Source organism: Hemiscyllium ocellatum, chromosome 25 (genome assembly GCF_020745735.1).
Source record: "Hemiscyllium ocellatum isolate sHemOce1 chromosome 25, sHemOce1.pat.X.cur, whole genome shotgun sequence".
Taxonomy (NCBI): Eukaryota; Metazoa; Chordata; class Chondrichthyes; order Orectolobiformes; family Hemiscylliidae; genus Hemiscyllium; species Hemiscyllium ocellatum.
Genome location: NC_083425.1, coordinates 52,691,300 through 52,709,074, shown reverse-complemented (window position 1 = coordinate 52,709,074; position 17,775 = coordinate 52,691,300). Strand labels below are relative to the sequence as shown.

General features: G+C 44.7%; 1 protein-coding gene across 1 annotated transcript in view; it reads left to right on the top strand.

Annotated features, from left to right (window-relative positions):
• The window catches only part of trpv6 (transient receptor potential cation channel, subfamily V, member 6), a 53,708-nt gene extending 50,791 nt beyond the window's left edge, over nucleotides 1-2,917 (top strand). The window contains exon 15 of the mRNA XM_060844616.1: nucleotides 1,303-2,917. Within this exon, the coding sequence (XP_060700599.1) occupies nucleotides 1,303-1,525 (223 nt within the window). The 3' untranslated portion in view covers nucleotides 1,526-2,917. The remainder of the gene's footprint in view (nucleotides 1-1,302) is intronic.
• Nucleotides 2,918-17,775: the final 14,858 nt, after the last annotated feature.

Here is a 17,775-nt window from a genome sequence, read left to right as displayed (position 1 = left end):
TTAATAACATCCCTCCGAAAGCAGGGTGACCAGAATTGTACACAATACTCCCAATGTGACCTTACCAATGACTTGTTCAGCCATAATATGACATCTCAACTCCTGTACCCAATCCAAGAAGGCAAGTGTTCCAAATGGTTTCTTCACCTCCCCCCACCTCACCACCCCGTCTACCTGTGACACCACTTTCAAGGAACTATGTACCTCAACACCTGGGACTCTCATGCAGAGCTCACCAGCTCAATAGAGGCTTTCTGCAGGATCATCAGATGGAGAGGCTTCATGCCTCACTGATGGGACCACTATTATCAAAGATCACCAGCCACTCTATGCCCACTCCAGAAGAAAGCTTTCCATTCTGTTCCAGTGAGTTTGCTGGCCTAGGTCAGGTCTGTCTCTTCACTGTTGTGCATTCCAGGGTCTTCGAACTGCACCAACTGTGACCACCTCTCAGTGGGGTTGGGGAGGCTCTGATTTAGTCTCCCCTTAACAACACGGCAAAGGCGAGCAATTTTGGGCCCTTATCCAGAAAATTGCTGAGCTGTCCCCCTGTGCTGGGAAGTGTGGATTTGGGATCCCCACTTACCTCTGACATTGTGGATTTGCGAAGCTCGCTGCAAGTTCCAGCCTGGGAGTTATTCCAGAAACATGAGGACTATCCCAATGTTACCAACCATCGTTAGCTCTCTCTCCATAGCAACAGTCTACCCGAGGTCTTCTAACCTCCTGCCACGCTCCACAACCCTCTCAAAAATACATATTCTGAGTGGTTGCCTATGAATGGTGTGCAAGCAGCAATTGGCATTCTCAAATTGTGGGGGTGATCTTGAATCTACCAGTCAGTGGTGTAGCCATTTGGGTACCATCTCAACTAAAATTGACACCACAAATTTTATACTAATGTCATGTTTTGATTTTTTTTTAAATATAGGATTTCCTCCATTAATATTGCACAAGTTTCAATGAGGAACACACTGAATTGAGTAAATCCATTAGGTATAATGGAGATGGATCCCACTGAAAAGAATTGGTATATCAGTATTGGTATGAAACCAAGGCAGGAAGTGCTGAGAGCTCTCAGTCAGGAAGTCAGGCAGCATCTGTGGAGAGAGATTAGGCTGGAATTTATTGTTTATTGGTTAATTGATTTTTTTAGTCAATTAACTGTATGTAGCTCAATGTCTCAAGTCCAATATGACTGTACTTCAGAAGACTTTTGAGTATTTTGCAGTTAGTTTGGTCTTCAAGTAGCCCATTTAAAAGGTGACACTCACTTTGCTATTGTCTGACCCTTTCTCACAGAGTGGATGACAGGAACGATAATGCTGCCCTGAAAATCCATACTTATAGCGAAGAGGTGGACGCCAAAGGATGTGAGGGAGGGCAGAAGAAAGGAAGGACATCCAATAAGAAGGAGAGATGGCAGAGACCACGCCAGGGCTGGCAGATGGTTCGGTACAGAAAGATGGGTCAGAATTGTCGTGACTTTTTCAATGAGAGCAGCACCGAATCCTGCCTCATCTAAAACCCCAAGGACAGCCATCCATCACATCGTCCTCTTCCAGTGCTAGAGAGCAACTGCTCAAGATATCACAGACAAATCAACAGTTAGTTGGTACTGGTCTTAGGTTTACTTTCTGTAGATTATTCAGCTCAAGGTGACCCCACTGATTTCTTGGTTAATGTAAAGTGTAAGTCTTTTTTTTCTTAAGGTGTTTGAGAGGATCCTATGCCCCAATTATTTATGTGAGTATAACTACTCACCACCATTACTGATTGAATTGGGTTAAATTCTGTCATGAGTATTTTACATACGCCCAGGTAACAAATACCTGTGCTCACCCCTTGTTCAGAAAAGGGTACAGAATGTTAAATGGCAGCAGCTTATATCCCTGGTGTTGCTGAATGAGACCCAGTACTATGTCCAATCATTGACATCCTCAACATTGAGACTTTGGGTCTAACTTTAACGTTCCCTGAAGTGACTGAGTCGAAATCAGACTCAAACTGAACTGGCTTTATGTTACAGAAAGAAAAACACTGTCTCTTTCCTGTAGATGAGTTTTTTTCACAGAGTGACCATCATCTCTACTCAAACTGTCAGTGAGGTAATGGACTAGAGCACAAGGAAACGGGAGGTTAATTGGGAACTTCCTCTTTCTGACAGTTCCAAACCACCGCTCAGTTCCCATGCCCCTCCTCCACCCCTACCCCCCAACCCCGGATTTCTGATCGGCTTTTACATAATCCCTGAGTGCTTAAAATGAACCATTCGAGAGACAAGCTCAAAGTCATGGAGATCGAGACAGACAAGGACACGTTAATCAGATTGTAGCTGACCTGTACCTTTATCCCATTTACCTGCATTGGTTCCAACTCCTTCAATACCCTTCCCTAACAAAAACAGCCATGAACATTTCAATTGAGCTCGTGGAGGTTAAATTCCTGGTCTCTGCCATCCTTCCTGGGACCCATGGGCTTGCAACCTTAGAGCAGGATTCCTGAAATGCCAGGAGCTTTGTCCAGTGCCTCTAATGACTCAAATTGGGTTACACGGTGGCTCAGTGGTTAGCACCACTGCCTCAAAGCAGTAGGGATTTGGGTTTGATTCCAGCCTCAAGTGACTGTCTGTGTGGAGTTTGCACATTCCCCCCGTGTCTGCGTGGGTTTCCTCCGGGTGCTCCAATTTCCCCCCACAGTCCAAAGATGTGCAGGTTAGGTGAATTGGCCATGGGAAATTGCCCGTAGTGTCCAGGGATGTGGAGGTTCGGTGGACTAGCCATGGGAAATTCAAGGTTACAGGGATGCGGTGGGTCTGGGTGAGATGCTCTTCGGATGGTTGGTATGAACCAAATGGGGTTTACACTTTTGGGGTTGTATGAAACAGAAATTGCTGGAAAAACTCAGCAGGTCCGGCAGCACCTATGGAGAGAAAGCAGAGTTAACATTTTTGGTCCAGTGACCCTTCCTCAGAACAGTTCTGGAGAAAGGCATTGGATCTGAAATGTTAACTCCGCTTTCTATCCACAGATGCTGCCAGACCTGCTGAGCTTCTCCAGAAACCTCTGTTTTTAATTTCCAGCACCCATTTTTTTGCCTGCTATGACTCGCTGCTTTGGTCGATCGAAGGGAATTTTGCAGTAAGTTTGACACTCATGGCTCATGACAGAACATAGGCTCCCTGCTCAAAACCTCTTCAAAATAAAGTGTAAATCACAGCAAGACTGCACAGATGATCATTTTGGAAAGTTGGGATTGTCTGCCTGATTCTGGCTGTGTCCCTTCTCCTGAAATTCCAGAGGAGTGAGTATTACTCTGAGTCTAGCCCATACTATACTTCACCAGGCAACAATGAGGCAGCGTAGGAAGGGCCTTATTTTGTAACGAACAGCGTGCTGCATATAGAATGATCTAATATTTACATCACAAAGGCAGACCATTCAGTCCATCCAATCCATGTTGGTGTTTATATTCCACTTGAGACTGCTACAACTGGATTTACCTATCCTCACCATGCTCCCGCAACCGCAGACTCCCTTCATTATCAGGTATACACCAAGCCTCTGTGATGCTCTCTGCTTCAATGAGGCAACAGTCTCTCCATTCTAAGCGCTCTCTAACCACAATTTTAATAACATCTCATCCGGGCACACTGGTGTGTTGTTTGTGCGGTGGTGGGGAATTGTTACCAGGCCGCGTCCACTTACTGACCTGACCCTCAAGTTTCGCCGAGACTCCCACTCCAAATAGACAGTGGCCTGCTTTACATTCAGGTCAGTGGCAAGGCCTACAAGGTGTGTGTAACCCAAACATGATGAGAGCCACAAACAGATCAACTGAGAACAGAGGGGACTGTTTGAGATCTCCTTTTGTGAGAAAGGGAAGCAGCTGTGCCCTAGCTAGCTCCTGTAAACTGACCAAGGGCCCTGCCCAACACCGGACAACTATCAGCCCCCATCCAGGGAGAAAATTGTCCATCCCCCGAATGCAGCTTCACACACTGATACGGGCTCTCCCTGCACCCCAACACCCTGCAGCCCTCCATAATCAATCTCCAATTGGTTTGGTATTTCTCATGATTAACCCTTGATCCTTCTACCTTCTAATTGCCAGAGACAATGACCCTTTTTACCCAGGATACAATTCTATGGCTATCTTCAACCTTTGGTCTCGTCCATCATATAGTAATTAACCCTAACCAACTGAGGACCATTAACATGGCTCTCTCCACTGCAGAGGATAATTGGTCATATATAACCACGGGGCACTGTCCCTAAGCATGAGGCAAGGCAAAGAGGCAGTCCTCTATGAAATAACCGCATAGGTATTATTTTCAGAAATACTGATGGGATTAGACAGATAATGGAACTGAGGCAGTAACCAAATCATTCCATAACCTTATTGAATGGCAGAGTAGGGCCGAACGGCCTGCTTGTCTGTTTGTAGATTCTCCATTCACTGGCTGCAATGTTGGTTGTGACTTTTGTTCATGAGGGTGAGACACAATGTGGAGGGCAGCACTACTTCACAGTGTGGGAGATGGACAGCCTGGGATTGTAGCAGACCTGGGAAAGGCTTTCTCGAGGCAGCGTCTTGCTGCATTGTGGTACCGTATTCTCCAAATGGCAAAGACTTAAACCACTCACCTTCTGCAATTTTTTTCTTAAACAATAAATTGTTGAGCGTTGAACTGAGACGTTAGTCAAGTGGTTGCACTTTCTTTTCTAATGAGATAGCTCGGACTGTACCTGCTGGACTGAGATCTTATCAAACCAGGAACGAAAGATCCTTGTTTCTTTGGCATATTCTCTCACAGAATGTGGGATCGTTAGCTAGGGTAGCGTTTATTGCCCATCCCTAATTGCCCCTTGCAAAGGTGATAGGGAACTGCCTTCTTGAACCACTGCTGAACACTTGCTTTAAGGGTATTCCAATATCATTTGACCCAGTGACGGTGAAGGAACGGCAATATATTTCCAAGTCAGGATGGTGAGTGGCTTGGAGTGAAACTTACAGGTCGTGTTGTTCCCATCTAGCTGCTGCCCCTACCCTTTGAGATTATAAAGGTAGTGGATTTGGGAGATGCTGTTGAAGGAGCCATGGTGACTTTCTAGAGTGCATCTTCCCAACGGTACATGAAATAGCTCCACAGAGTTACTCCACTACCAAGTGCCCCTTTATTTACACACGGAGAGTCCTTCACAGTGATCCAGCTCCCTCAGAGCCAGGTCTCAGAGTCAACCACCTGTTTATAGTTTTTTTTATTAAACAGTACAGTTTACAAACAATTAACATTAACAGCCATATATACGAAACAGCAAAATACAGGGGAGAGGAGCAGCAAAGCCAGGCCCCAAACCCTACTGTTCAACCAGTATTCAGGGAAATGAGGACAAACCTCAAATCCCACCTTCAGTCGACATAAAAGTAGCAGTAACAAATACATACAAGACAATCCATTTAGATAAGGAACAGTGCATAGAATACAGACTCCCCACCCCAGCAAACCAACCGTCCTCCCACCCTCCGGCCACTCTAAGGTAGCCCATCCCTACGCCCCTTCCAGCTCTCCGTCCACCCCATGCCCCTTCCAGCTACCTCCTGTTTATATTTTTTTTCTTTTCTTTTTTTCTTTTTCCCTGGCACCCAAGCTGTGTGTGTGGGTAGGTGTTGGAACATCTATCAGCCAGGGCTCACTGTTTGAACCAGATTAACAGCCCCCAATCAGGGCACTCAGAGACTATGAGATCACCAGCTGAGCTTGTTACAATCACTACAACCCTCCGCGTCAGAGTCCGGGGACGTAGACCAGTTCTTTCTCCTGCAGGCTCTCCCAGGGTGTTTTCACACCAGGTCCCATCACTCTGACTCAGTCTCAGATACAGGTGGCACGTAACGGACAGTAGCCCACCTATTGTGCCGTCTCGGATGAAATTCATCCTCTTCTTCAGACAGTAAAGGCATTGAGGCTGCAACATCTACTGTGTCCATCTCAGACTCTGAGATTTCTTTGACGCCAGACAGAGGTGGGGAGAGCCTATGGGGGCCTGACTGCCTTTCCAGCTATTCTGAGGGTCTGGGCATGTACTAGTCCTGCCCCATCTGAGAGGTTGCAACTTTCATGTGACCTACCTGTTTGTTCAGAACAGCCTTTCCTACCCGTACCTTGTATATCAGGGGACTTGTCCTTGCATAAACCATGCCTCTTACCCATGCAAGCCCATTTCCATGGTTCTGGCATAAAGCTTCATCCCCTGAAGTAAACTGTCGCTCTCACTTGAGTCCAACATTGAGGCTCCTGATGCTGTTTCACCAACCGCACCCTCCCCCCACCCCCCAACTCACCAGGTCCAGGACGATCAGGTTTAACCTGATGTGGCCTCTTCTCCCCGTTAGAAACTCTGCTGGAGCCGTCCCTGTAATTGCATGAGGGATGGTCCTTGAGTCAAACAGGAACCTTGACAGTTTGGTGTCTGCTGAAGCTGTAGGCTGTTTCTTTAAGCCTGCCCTCAGAGTGTCGACTGCACTTTCTACCAGACCACTGGATGATGGATGGGATGGAGCTTTACTTATACGTCGAATGCCATTTGACTTTAGGAAATGCTCAAATTCCTTGCTGGCAAATGATCACAGAATCCCTAGAGTGTGGAAGCAGGCCATTCAGCCTATCGAGTCCACAGTGACCATCCAGAAAGCATCCCACCCAGAGCCAGACTCCCTGCTGTATCCCTGTAGCCCTGCCTTTCCCATGGGATCTTAATGAGCCAGCACCTTAAACAATGATAGCTGCTTCCTCATTTCCTTAAAGGCTACAAGGCCATTTCCAAGGCAGGCCCTTTATCAATAGCGGTGTAAGGATGCTAGGATGGAGGCTAGGTTATTTATGAACTTTCCATAATAATTCACCAAACCAAGGAAAGACCTAAGCTCTGGTACAGACCTTTGATCGCCCTCACTTTATCTTCCAACACAAGTAGGTCACTTCAGGTGCCTGGAACACACATGTTTTCCCTTCTAAAGCATATGATTGTCTGGGAGAATCATCTAATAACTATGTCCAAGTACTCTAAGTGCTCTTCCCTGTTATTAGCACATCATCCAGATAAATGGCGACCTGGGGTCGAACTTGTAAACTTTTCGCCATTGTCCGTTGTAAAATTGCACGGGCTGATCATACCCCAAGTCTTGTATATTGCTACAAGTCCTAATGGGTATTAATTGGAGTATACTTCTGTGAATCCTCATCTAACCACAATTGAGGCACACATGGTTCATGTCCAGCTTCGTAAAGGACAGCTCCCCCTAACAACTTTGCATAAAAGTCCTCTCTATGAGGGATTGAATACTTATCCAGCTGTGAAAAATGGTTCACTGTTTGTTTAACATCCCCACAAAGGTGAACCAACCGCTGAGCTTCACAATCCATATGACTAGTGCTGCCCCATTCCACAAACTGGACTGGTTTGATGATTTCTTCACATTCCACTCCCTCTTCGAATGAAGCCCACTAGACCCTAAGCAGGTCAATAGGAACCTTCCCTCAAGACCACAGGGCAGAGCTTCCAGCCAATCGGAGGTCTCGGCTTTAGTCTCACCATCTTCTTACTTACCACAACCTTTAATGTGATTCTTAAAACTGACCTCATTGACCAAGTTTTTAGTCACCTGTCGCAACGTAGCTCAGTATCACAACGGGTTTGTGAGATGCAGCTTGCAACATATTATTCCATTGAAGTCAAGTAAGTTTTGGCTTGTGTTGTCTGCATGTAGTGACCAGGGGAACACCAAGACAAGTCCCTGCAGTAAGCCATTTGACTAAGGGCCGTTGTTGCCAGGAAACAAGCTTGCTCACTGAGTACATTTTCAATTCCAAGTGTTGTAACTACAATCAAACTTCAGTCTATCACTGTGTGAAATAAGCAGAGATTGACACCAGGGTAGGTCTAGGCCTATTGCAGGTATCGCACCCAGAAGTTAAAAGGAAGAGTTTTGATGAGTGGTCTGTGATCAGCTAGAGTCCAAAATAGGTGAAGGCCAAAATCACTAGGGAAATAAATCTTTCATTTGTTACTTTGTTTGGAATAAAGAGGTAACGATGCACTTGAGGAGTAGCAGCGAGTTGTTAAGATGCCTTTATTTCAGCTACACATTTTTGTCTCTGCAATGCCAATACTGCAGCCACTTCCAAGTAACGTACTGGTTCCCAGGTTCAAGACCTGCCCTGTGTCTAGCCAACTGGTTTCAGGAGGTTGACAGAGAGGGCATGGCAAAAGCAAATGAATTTTTAAAAACCAATTGAGCAAGGAGGTGAATATAACAGAAAACATTCGCGATAGAATCTTACTCAATGAAAGTATGCTCCAAAAGCATGTTGGCTGCATCTTCAAGCCATGGTCTCAGTGTGTCTTGTGACTAATACCACCTGATGTCAGCCTGCTGACTGTTCCTTGTTTGTGCTTTTGATTGTACGAAAAGTCATCTTATCAATCATGTGGTGGACCAACTCTGTTTCTTCTTTATTTCGGTGGACAATGAGGTGAATAAAGCTAACTAATGGAGGTCACATTGAGTAAAGGGTTCAGGTGGATCTGAGGAAGACCCTCCTAAGAACTGTTTCAGAGCAGCACTGTTTGTAAATCCTTGAATCAAAGGCTTTAGTTGACTCTGTAGCTCCACTAGTTGACCAATCTTGGCAGGAAAATATAAAGAGTAAAAAGTGAGGTCCCCAGAGATATTGTAAACACTTTAACACCTCAGTGTCACTGTCATCTCTTGGAAAGCAGAGTTATACCAGTCTCCCAGCAAACTTCTGTACCACTGACATCTACATGTGAAAGTGAAAGGTATTTCTGTCTCCTTGGCTAATCTCAACTAAACTTGGTATGTGGATATCCCTTACAGCAAGGGGCATTTCGTAGTGGAATTGACATTGAACCACTCCAATGGGGGCATCTGAATGGAGTGGCCTTGCCTACACTGTTTTCCTGTTGGCATGGTAAAGTGAACAAGCTTTAACCAACTATATCCATATTCCAGAAAGAATGTAATTGTCTTTTTCCTCCTACACTGTTTGTTTCATCTGAGTTCCATTCTGAAACACTTGTGTTAGTTATTCAATGAGGGAGAGTGATGGGCATCACACATAAAAGGTGAAGGGGCTTTAAGCACAAAGACAATGTGAGAGAGTGTATGAGGAACGTGTACTGCAAATAAGACAGCAAGGTTTTAGATTACATTACATTACTTAGTGTGGAAACAGGCCCTTCAGCCCAACAAGTCCACACCGACCTGCCGAAGTGCATCCAACCAGACCCATTCCCCGACACCTAGCACTACAGGCAATTAAGCATGGTCAATTCACCTACCCTGCACATTTTTGGACTGTGGGAGGAAACCGGAGCACCCGGAGGAAACCCACGCAGATACGGGGAGAATGTGCAAACTCAGTCGCCTGAGGCAGGAATTGAACCTGGGTCTCTGGCGCTGTGAGGCAGCAGTGCTAACCACTGTGCCACCATGCTGCCCACAACCACTGTGCCACCGTGCTGCTCCGTTCTCCATTAAAATTGTGAGTCAGATCCGAAATACAATATTGGCAGTCGACCAGGTGGATGTTATTATCATGAAGCAACAAAGTGGAAAATGAGTCACCTTCAATGTTCCGCAAACAGGAAAATATAATTATCACCCATAAGTGACCCACTGAATGTTCTCCTTACGGGAACAACAAAATCAAACTACTACTCGAGAAATATTGGAAAGCAGAACAGCTGATTTCACAAACAATTCTTTGTTTTAGCTGAGAAAGGAAGAACTTGCAAAGTGTTTTCAGAAAGCATTGACCACAGTGATACATAGGATGCTGCCTTTGTCTCTGATCAGAAATATTCAGATCATTAACAAATGCTGAGGAAGTGGGGCAGGTGTCGATTTTGCTCGCAAGGATTTCCAGTGACACTGAGAATATAGACAACGGTTAATAGAAATTGTACGGTCAAACTTGTAAATCTAATTAAACCAGAGCTGAGTAAGTAAAGCAAATGAAAGGAAATTTATTGTGAACAGAAATATTTTGGTCAAATGATGCTATTGAGTTTTGAATTTTTTTAGATTAGATTACTTTAGATTAGATTAGATTACTTACAGTGTGGAAACAGGCCCTTCGGCCCAACAAGTCCACACCGACCCGCCGAAGCGCAACCCACCCATACCCCTACATTTACCCCTTACCTAACACTACGGGCAATTTAGCATGGCCAATTCACCTGACCCGCACATCTTTGGACTGTGGGAGGAAACCGGAGCACCCGGAGGAAACCCACGCAGACACGGGGAGAACGTGCAAATTCCACACAGTCAGTCGCCTGAGGCAGGAATTGAACCCAGGTCCCTGGCGCTGTGAGGCAGCAGTGCTAACCACTGTGCCACCGTGCCGCCCAATTTGGATATTTGCATTTTATAGTTGTGGAATAAAAAGTGTTTTTTGGAACCATTGTGAAACTGTAGGTAATTAAATAGTCGGTTGAATGAAATTTGTTGGATGTAAAAAAATATTTCAAATAAAGAACTTTATAAAAAGCATTCCTGTGGTCTGAGTTTTTACGTTTTAATGCCTATCTCATTCGGTCCAAATGGCTGCAGTTTGGGTCTGTCAGCTTGTTACCTCACAGAATATTTTCTGTACATTGGCATTTTATTCCTGGAAACTGTGCATCTTTTGATACTTGTGTGATTTTAGAGAGTTATAATCAGGTACAAGCAGGATTTGAAACTGGACCTGCTGACCTAGAGGGAGGGACACTACCGCTCCATTTTAAGATCCCCAACTTTTATTTCTTAAACAAATAAGTGACAAGGGGCAATGCAGCAATGACAAAAAGAGGGAGATAGGGAAAGAGGGGAGGACCTCACTCAAAAATGGTCCCAGCTCTGTCTAAATAGCTCAAGAATGCTGGTGGGCCAAATGCTGGCGAATGGGACTAGTTTAGTTGAGGATATCTGGTCAGCATGGATGATTTGGACTGAAGGATCTGCTTCCATGCTCTACACGTCAATGACTCTACGACTCAATGATTCGTCTCTAGCGAAACCTTTGAACGTAGCTGGAGAACAAGGGCAGACAATGGGAACCATGAGCCCCGTCCACAGCTCACTGTTTGGACCTGGCAATGCCAACTTCATCTCGGCCAAGGAGCAGGCCAAAAACCCAGTTCTTTCGTGTTTAACCAACTTGGTCAAACATGTTATAATGCAGTTCAACAGTCATTCAGCCAATGTGGTATAGCACTGTCAGAAATGGGTGATCAGTAACTCAACCAACAGAAAAGCTTTCCTTCTTTATACATTCATGGGATGGAGGCATCACTGGCTAGGTCAACAGTTACTGCCAATTCCTCATTGTTAAGGGGTCAATTGTGGTGTAGCAAACAGCAGATTTCCTTCCCTAAAGGATATTATTGAACCAGGTGGGTTTTAACAACAAAACAACTGCTCACAACTTGGTCTCTTCGACATGAAACAGGAACTGGGTGACCACTTCATGGAACACCAGTGTTCTGCCCACAAAAGTGAGCTTCCAGTTGCCTGCCACTTCAAGACACCATCGTGTTCCCTGCCTAACACCTCGATCTCATGTTTGCTGCAGTGTTCCAGTGGAGGTCAGGGAAACTGTAAGAATAGCATCTCATTTGCCATTGGGTGAGCCTGCAGACTTCTGGTCACAATATTGAGTTCAATAATTTGAGGAGAAAGTGAGGACTGCAGCTGCTGGAGATCAGAACTGAAAAATGTGTTGCTGGAAAGGGCTCATGCCCAAAACGTCGATTCTCCTGCTCTTTGGATGCTGCCTGACCTGCTGCACTTTTTCAGCAACACATTTTTCAATAATTTGAGGGCATGGGCACCATCCCTGAATTCCCCGATACCAGATGATGGGTTGCTACCACAACCAACCCATTGCCAACCAGTTTGCAGCTCTTGATTACCCAGGCTGACCTTTACCCTGTCCTTTGACTGTGTTGCTGCTTTTCTCTCTCTCAGGGCTCCATCTCCACCACACCAATCTTTTCCAAGTTACTATCAGTTCGGCAGAAGGTTAACTGGACCCGAAATGTTAACCCTGCATTCTCTCTACAGATGCTGTCATACCTCTGAGTTTCTCCTGCAATTTCTGAGTTTGCTTGAGTTTTACAAGAATTTGACATTGGTTACATGGTCATCAGTTAGGCTGATTTTTGTTGCAGTCATACATCATTATCCTTTGTGGTGGGACTTGAACCCATGTGCTCAGAACAATAGTTACTCGCTTATAAGTTCAGTAACATTGCCAAACACATCACTGCCTCCCCTTTATGGCACACTGCTGGAGCAGGTGGGATTTGAACCTGTGCCTCCGGACTCAGAGGTAGGGACACTACCAGTACACCACAAGAGCCCTTTCTGAAGCAGGTGGGATACAAAGCCCAATTAACATCACCCTTTCTCATTCATCTTGTAGCTGTTCTGTTCGACCATTAAAGGGACCAGCATTTCTAACACTGACAGGTCTGTCTAATGCCCCAAAGACTTAATACAACCCACAAAGCTCAAATAGAATCATGCAGCACAGAAACAGGCCCTTCGGTCCAACGTGTCCATGGTGACCAAATATCCTAAATTAATCTAGTCCCATTTGCCAGCATTTTTTCTCACATCCCTCTAAATCCTTCCTATCATAGCAATAGACAATAGTAGACAATAGACAATAGGTGCAGGAGTAGGCCATTCAGCCCTTCGAGCCTGCTCCACCATTCAATATGATCATGGCTGATCATTCCTAATCAGTATCCTGTTCCTGCCTTATCTCCATAACCCTTGATTCCACTATCTTTGAGAGCTCTATCCAACTCTTTCTTAAATGAATCCAGAGACTGGGCCTCCACTGCCCTCTGGGGCAGAGCATTCCACACAGCCACCACTCTCTGGGTGAAGAAGTTTCTCCTCATCTCTGTCCCAAATGGTCTACCCTGTATTTTTAAGCTGTGTCCTCTGGTTCGGCACTCACCCATCAGCGGAAACATGCTTTCTGCTGCCAGAGTATCCAATCCTTTCATAATCTTATATGTCTCAATCAGATCCCCTCTCAGTCTGCTAAACTCAAGGGTATACAAGCCCAGTTGCTTCAGTCTTTCATATACCCATCCAGATGCCTTCTAAGCGTTGTAATTGTACCAGCCTCCACCACTTCCACTGGCAGCTCATTCCATACCCGTACTACCCTCTACGTGAAACAGTTGCCCCTTAGGTTTCTTTTAAATCTTTCCCCTTTCACCTTAAACCTATGCCCTCGAATTCCTTACTCTCTGAAAATGATCTTGACTATTCACACTATCCATGCTCCTCATGATTTTATAAACTTCTATAAGGTCAGCCTTCGATACTCCGGGAAAACAGCCCCAGCCTATTCAGCCTCTCCTCACAGCTCAAATCTTCCAACCCCAGTAACATCCTTGTAAATCTTTTCTGAGCTCTTTCTTTGACATCTTTGCTATAGCAGGGAGACCAGAATTGAATGTAGTATTCCAAAAGTGGCCTAACCAACATCCTGTACAGTCACAACATGACCTCCCAACTCTTATACTCAATGCACTGAATAAATGCCTTCTTCACTACCTGTGACTTTACCTTCAAGGAACATGTGAACCGGCACCCCAAGGTCTCTTTGTTCTGCACCACTCCCCAGGACCTCACCATCAAGCATATACGTCCTGCCTCGATTTGCCTTTCCAAAATGCAGCACCTCACATTTATCTAAATTAAACTCCATCTGCCACTCCTCAGCCCATCTGATCAAGATCCCGACTAGCAGGAACATGATGAACTATTCTCAATTTATCCGAATGGTTGCTGCTGTAATAGACCTTGAGAAGCTCAATTGTTATTTAAAGCATTAGTCAGACCTGATTGTGAGGACTCCGTCCAGCTCTGAGCACCATATCTCTGGGAGAAAAACAAAACTGTGCTGTATGTGAACTGTGGATTCATGGTGCAGAGAATCAAAGATTTTAATTATAAAGACAGATTGTACAGAAAGACAAAAAATTCTCCTCCCGATCGTACATTAAGGGTGATTTAATTAAGTTGCAATGAGATGATGAATGTATTTGATTGAGCAAGCAGAGAAAAACAAATTATTTCAGTGGAGACTTCCTGCAGAACTTAAAAACTAAAGACAGATTGGTCGAGGGTGATACTGGGGAGTAATTGCTCATGGAAAGTTGTCATGGAGATCTGAAATTGTTTCCCAAAAAAGGAGTTATTGATGTTAGAGTTGTTTTGGAAAATTCAGTACCAGAGATTGTTTGATTTTTATTGTTCAAGGACAGTAAAGGTTTCAGAACCAAACTGAGTCAATGATGTAAGGGCAGAAATTGACCATGCTCTGATTCAACAGGAGCACAGCCTGGTAAGAACGAGACAGCCTTGCCATGCTCCATATTTTGAAGTCTCCTGCTCTGCCATGACTCAGTTAAACTTCTCAAGAACTGTCTGATGTGAGATGGCCAAATATCCCAGATGGGCTTTTCTGGAACCACCTCCATCCTTAGAATACTTGTCAAAAATTGGATATTAAATTTAAGAAGGAGACAGACAGATTTTTAAGTAATAATGGGTTAAAGGGCTAACAGATCAGGCAGGAATGTAGAGTTAAGGCCAACATCAGATCAGGAGAAAGTGGGTCCTGCAGATGCTGGAGATCAGAGTCAAGATTAGAGTTGTGCTGGAAAATCACAGCAGGCCGGGCAACATCTGAGGAGCAGGAAAATCAATGTTTCGGGCCACAACGTAAATTCTCCTGCTCCTCTGATGCTGCCTAACTGGCTGTGCTTCTCCAGCACCACACTTTTTGACTATGTCAGATCAGCCAAGATCCTATTGAATGGCGGAGTGGCTGAATGTCATACTCCTACTCCTAATTCTTAATAATAGCTATTTGTTTTGGACGAATGGTCTTCAAATTTGTGTTACATTTTGATGCACAGTAAAGAGTGTAAAATGACTGTGCCCCCAAAAGGATAGACCATGGATAGGTGGGCCGCTAACATCTCCTATGGTGTTAATTAGTCTTCAGAGCAAGTCTTGCCTCGGAGTTTGCCTTTATTGTTCAGTTCATTGAACACAGGAGTTGGGAGGTCATGTTCCGGCTGTACAGGACATTGGTTAGGCTACTTTTGGAATATTACATTCAGTTCTGGTCTTCCTGCTATCAGAAAGATGTTGTGAAACTTGAAAGGGTTCAGAAAAGATTTACAAGGCTGTTGCCAGGGTTGGAGGATTGGAGCTATAGGGAGAGGCTGAATAGGCTGGGGGCTGTTTTCCCTGGAGCCTCGGAGGCTTTATAGAGGCTTATAAAATGATGGGGGGCATGGATAAGGTGAATAGACAAGTTCTTTTTCACAGGGTAGGGGAAACTAGAGGGCATGGGCTTTGATTGATAGGAAAGATTTAAAGGTAATGTAAGGGGCAACTTTTTCACACAAATGATGGTGCATGTATGGAACGAGCTTGTCAGGAGAAGTGGTGGAGATGGGTACATTCAAAAGATTTGTGAATGGGTTTATGAATAGGAAGGGTTTCTATAGAATATATAACATAGAACGTGACAGCACAGTATAGGCCCTTTAGCCCTCGAAGTTGAGCCAACCTGTGAAATTAATCTGATGTCCATCTAACCTACACCAGACCATTATTATCCTTATGTATGTCGAATGCCCATTTAAATGCCCTTAACTTTGATGAATCTACTATTGTTGCAGGCAGGCTGTTCCATGCCCTTACTACTCTCTGAGTAAAGAAACTATCCCTGATATCTGTCCTATATCTACCATCCCTCAATTTAAAGCTATGTCCTCTTGTGTTAGCTTTCACCACCTGAGGAAAAAGGATCTCACTGTCCACCTTATCTAACCCTCTGATTATCTTATATGTCTCGATTAAGTCGCCAACCTTCCCTCCATACCAGGCAACATCCTCGTAAATCTCCTCTGAACCCTTTCTAAAGCTTCCACATCCTTCTTACATCCGGTGACCAGAACTGCACACAATACTCCAGGTGTGTGGCGTTACCAGTCTCTTGTACAGCTGAAGCATGACCTTGTGGCTCTGAAACGCAATCCCCTTACCAATAAACACCAACACACCATGTACCTTCCTAACAATTCTATCAACCTTTTGAAAGATATGAGCCAAATGTTGACAAATGGAACTAGGTTAATTTAGGAATCTGGTCAGCATGGATGAGTTGTACTGAAGGGTTTGTTTCTGTGCTGTGTAATCCTATGACTATGACTCTAAGTTCGTGGACTGTACATTCTTCAGCTGAAGGCATTTTGTTTCCTACAACTGTTAATTTGCTACTTAGAGTCATAGAGTCATAGAGATGTACAGCACAGAAACAGACCCTTCGGTCCAACCCATCCATGCTGACCAGATATCACAACCCAATCTAGTCCCACCTACCAACACCCGGCCCATATCCCTCCAAACTCTTCCTATTCATATAACCATCCAAATGCTTCTTAAATGTTGCAATTGTAACAGCCTCCACCACTTCCTCTGGCAGCTCATTCCATAGATGTATCACCCTCTGTGTGAAAAAATTGCCCCGTAGGTCTCTTTTATATCTTTCCCCTCTCACCCGAAACCAATGCTCTCTAGTTCTGGACTCCCCAACCACAGGGAAAAGACTTTGTCTATTTATCCTATCCATGCCCCTCATAATTTTGTAAACCTCTATAAGGTCACCCCTCAGCCTCCGACACTCCAGGGAAAACAGCCCCAGCCTGTTCAACCTCTCCCTGTAGCTCAGATCCTCCAACATCCTTGTAAATCTTTTCTGAACCCTTTCAAGTTTCACAACATCTTTCCAATAGGAAGGAATCCAGAATTGCATGCAATATTCCAACAGTGGCCTAACCAATGTCCTGTATAGCCACAACATGACCTCCCAACTCCTGTACTCAATACTCTGACCAATAAAGGAAAGCATACCAAACGCCTTCTTCACTATCCTATCTCGCTGCAACTCTACTTTCAAGGAGCTATGAACTTGCATTCCAAGGTCTCTTTGTTCAGCAACACTCTCTCGGACCTTTCCATTATGTGTATAAGTCCTGCTAAGATTTGCTTTCCCAAAATGCAGCACCTTGAACTTACTTAACTTTTAATTTTCCACTTTTAACCAACACCACAGCTAGTTACACATGTTAGCCCAATCTAAACTAAGCTCCACTTCAGGTCATCCTTCACAGATGTTCTTCACCATTCTGTTTGTCTCATTATTCCTGGTCTAAATCTCACCAGAGGATGACAGTTAGTTCAGTTGGCAAGATGGCTACAGCGTGGGTGAGATGAATGCCAACGTTTGATCTCCACCTTGGGCTGTGAGTAACAGAGAAACAATTCTGCCTGTAGTTTAAAAATCTCAGTGCTGCGCTGTAGGTCAGTGAAGAATCACCAAGAACCTGCCTTTGGACAGACGACTGAAGAGAGAAAGCAATCACAGCACAGCCATGGAAGGGTTAAATTCAGCACAGAGCTTACACAATGTTAGGCATGAGTGAATGAGAACAAACCTTATCCAGAGCCCGATCTTATCAGCTGAGAGCTATTATCACTTGCTGCTCTGTAAGAATTTCAACCATCTGCACTAGAAACTAATCAAGATTGAAACTCTGCCACAATTACCATCCCCACCTCGGCAATTTTGATCGGTACAGGTTTACAGCTATCCCCAGT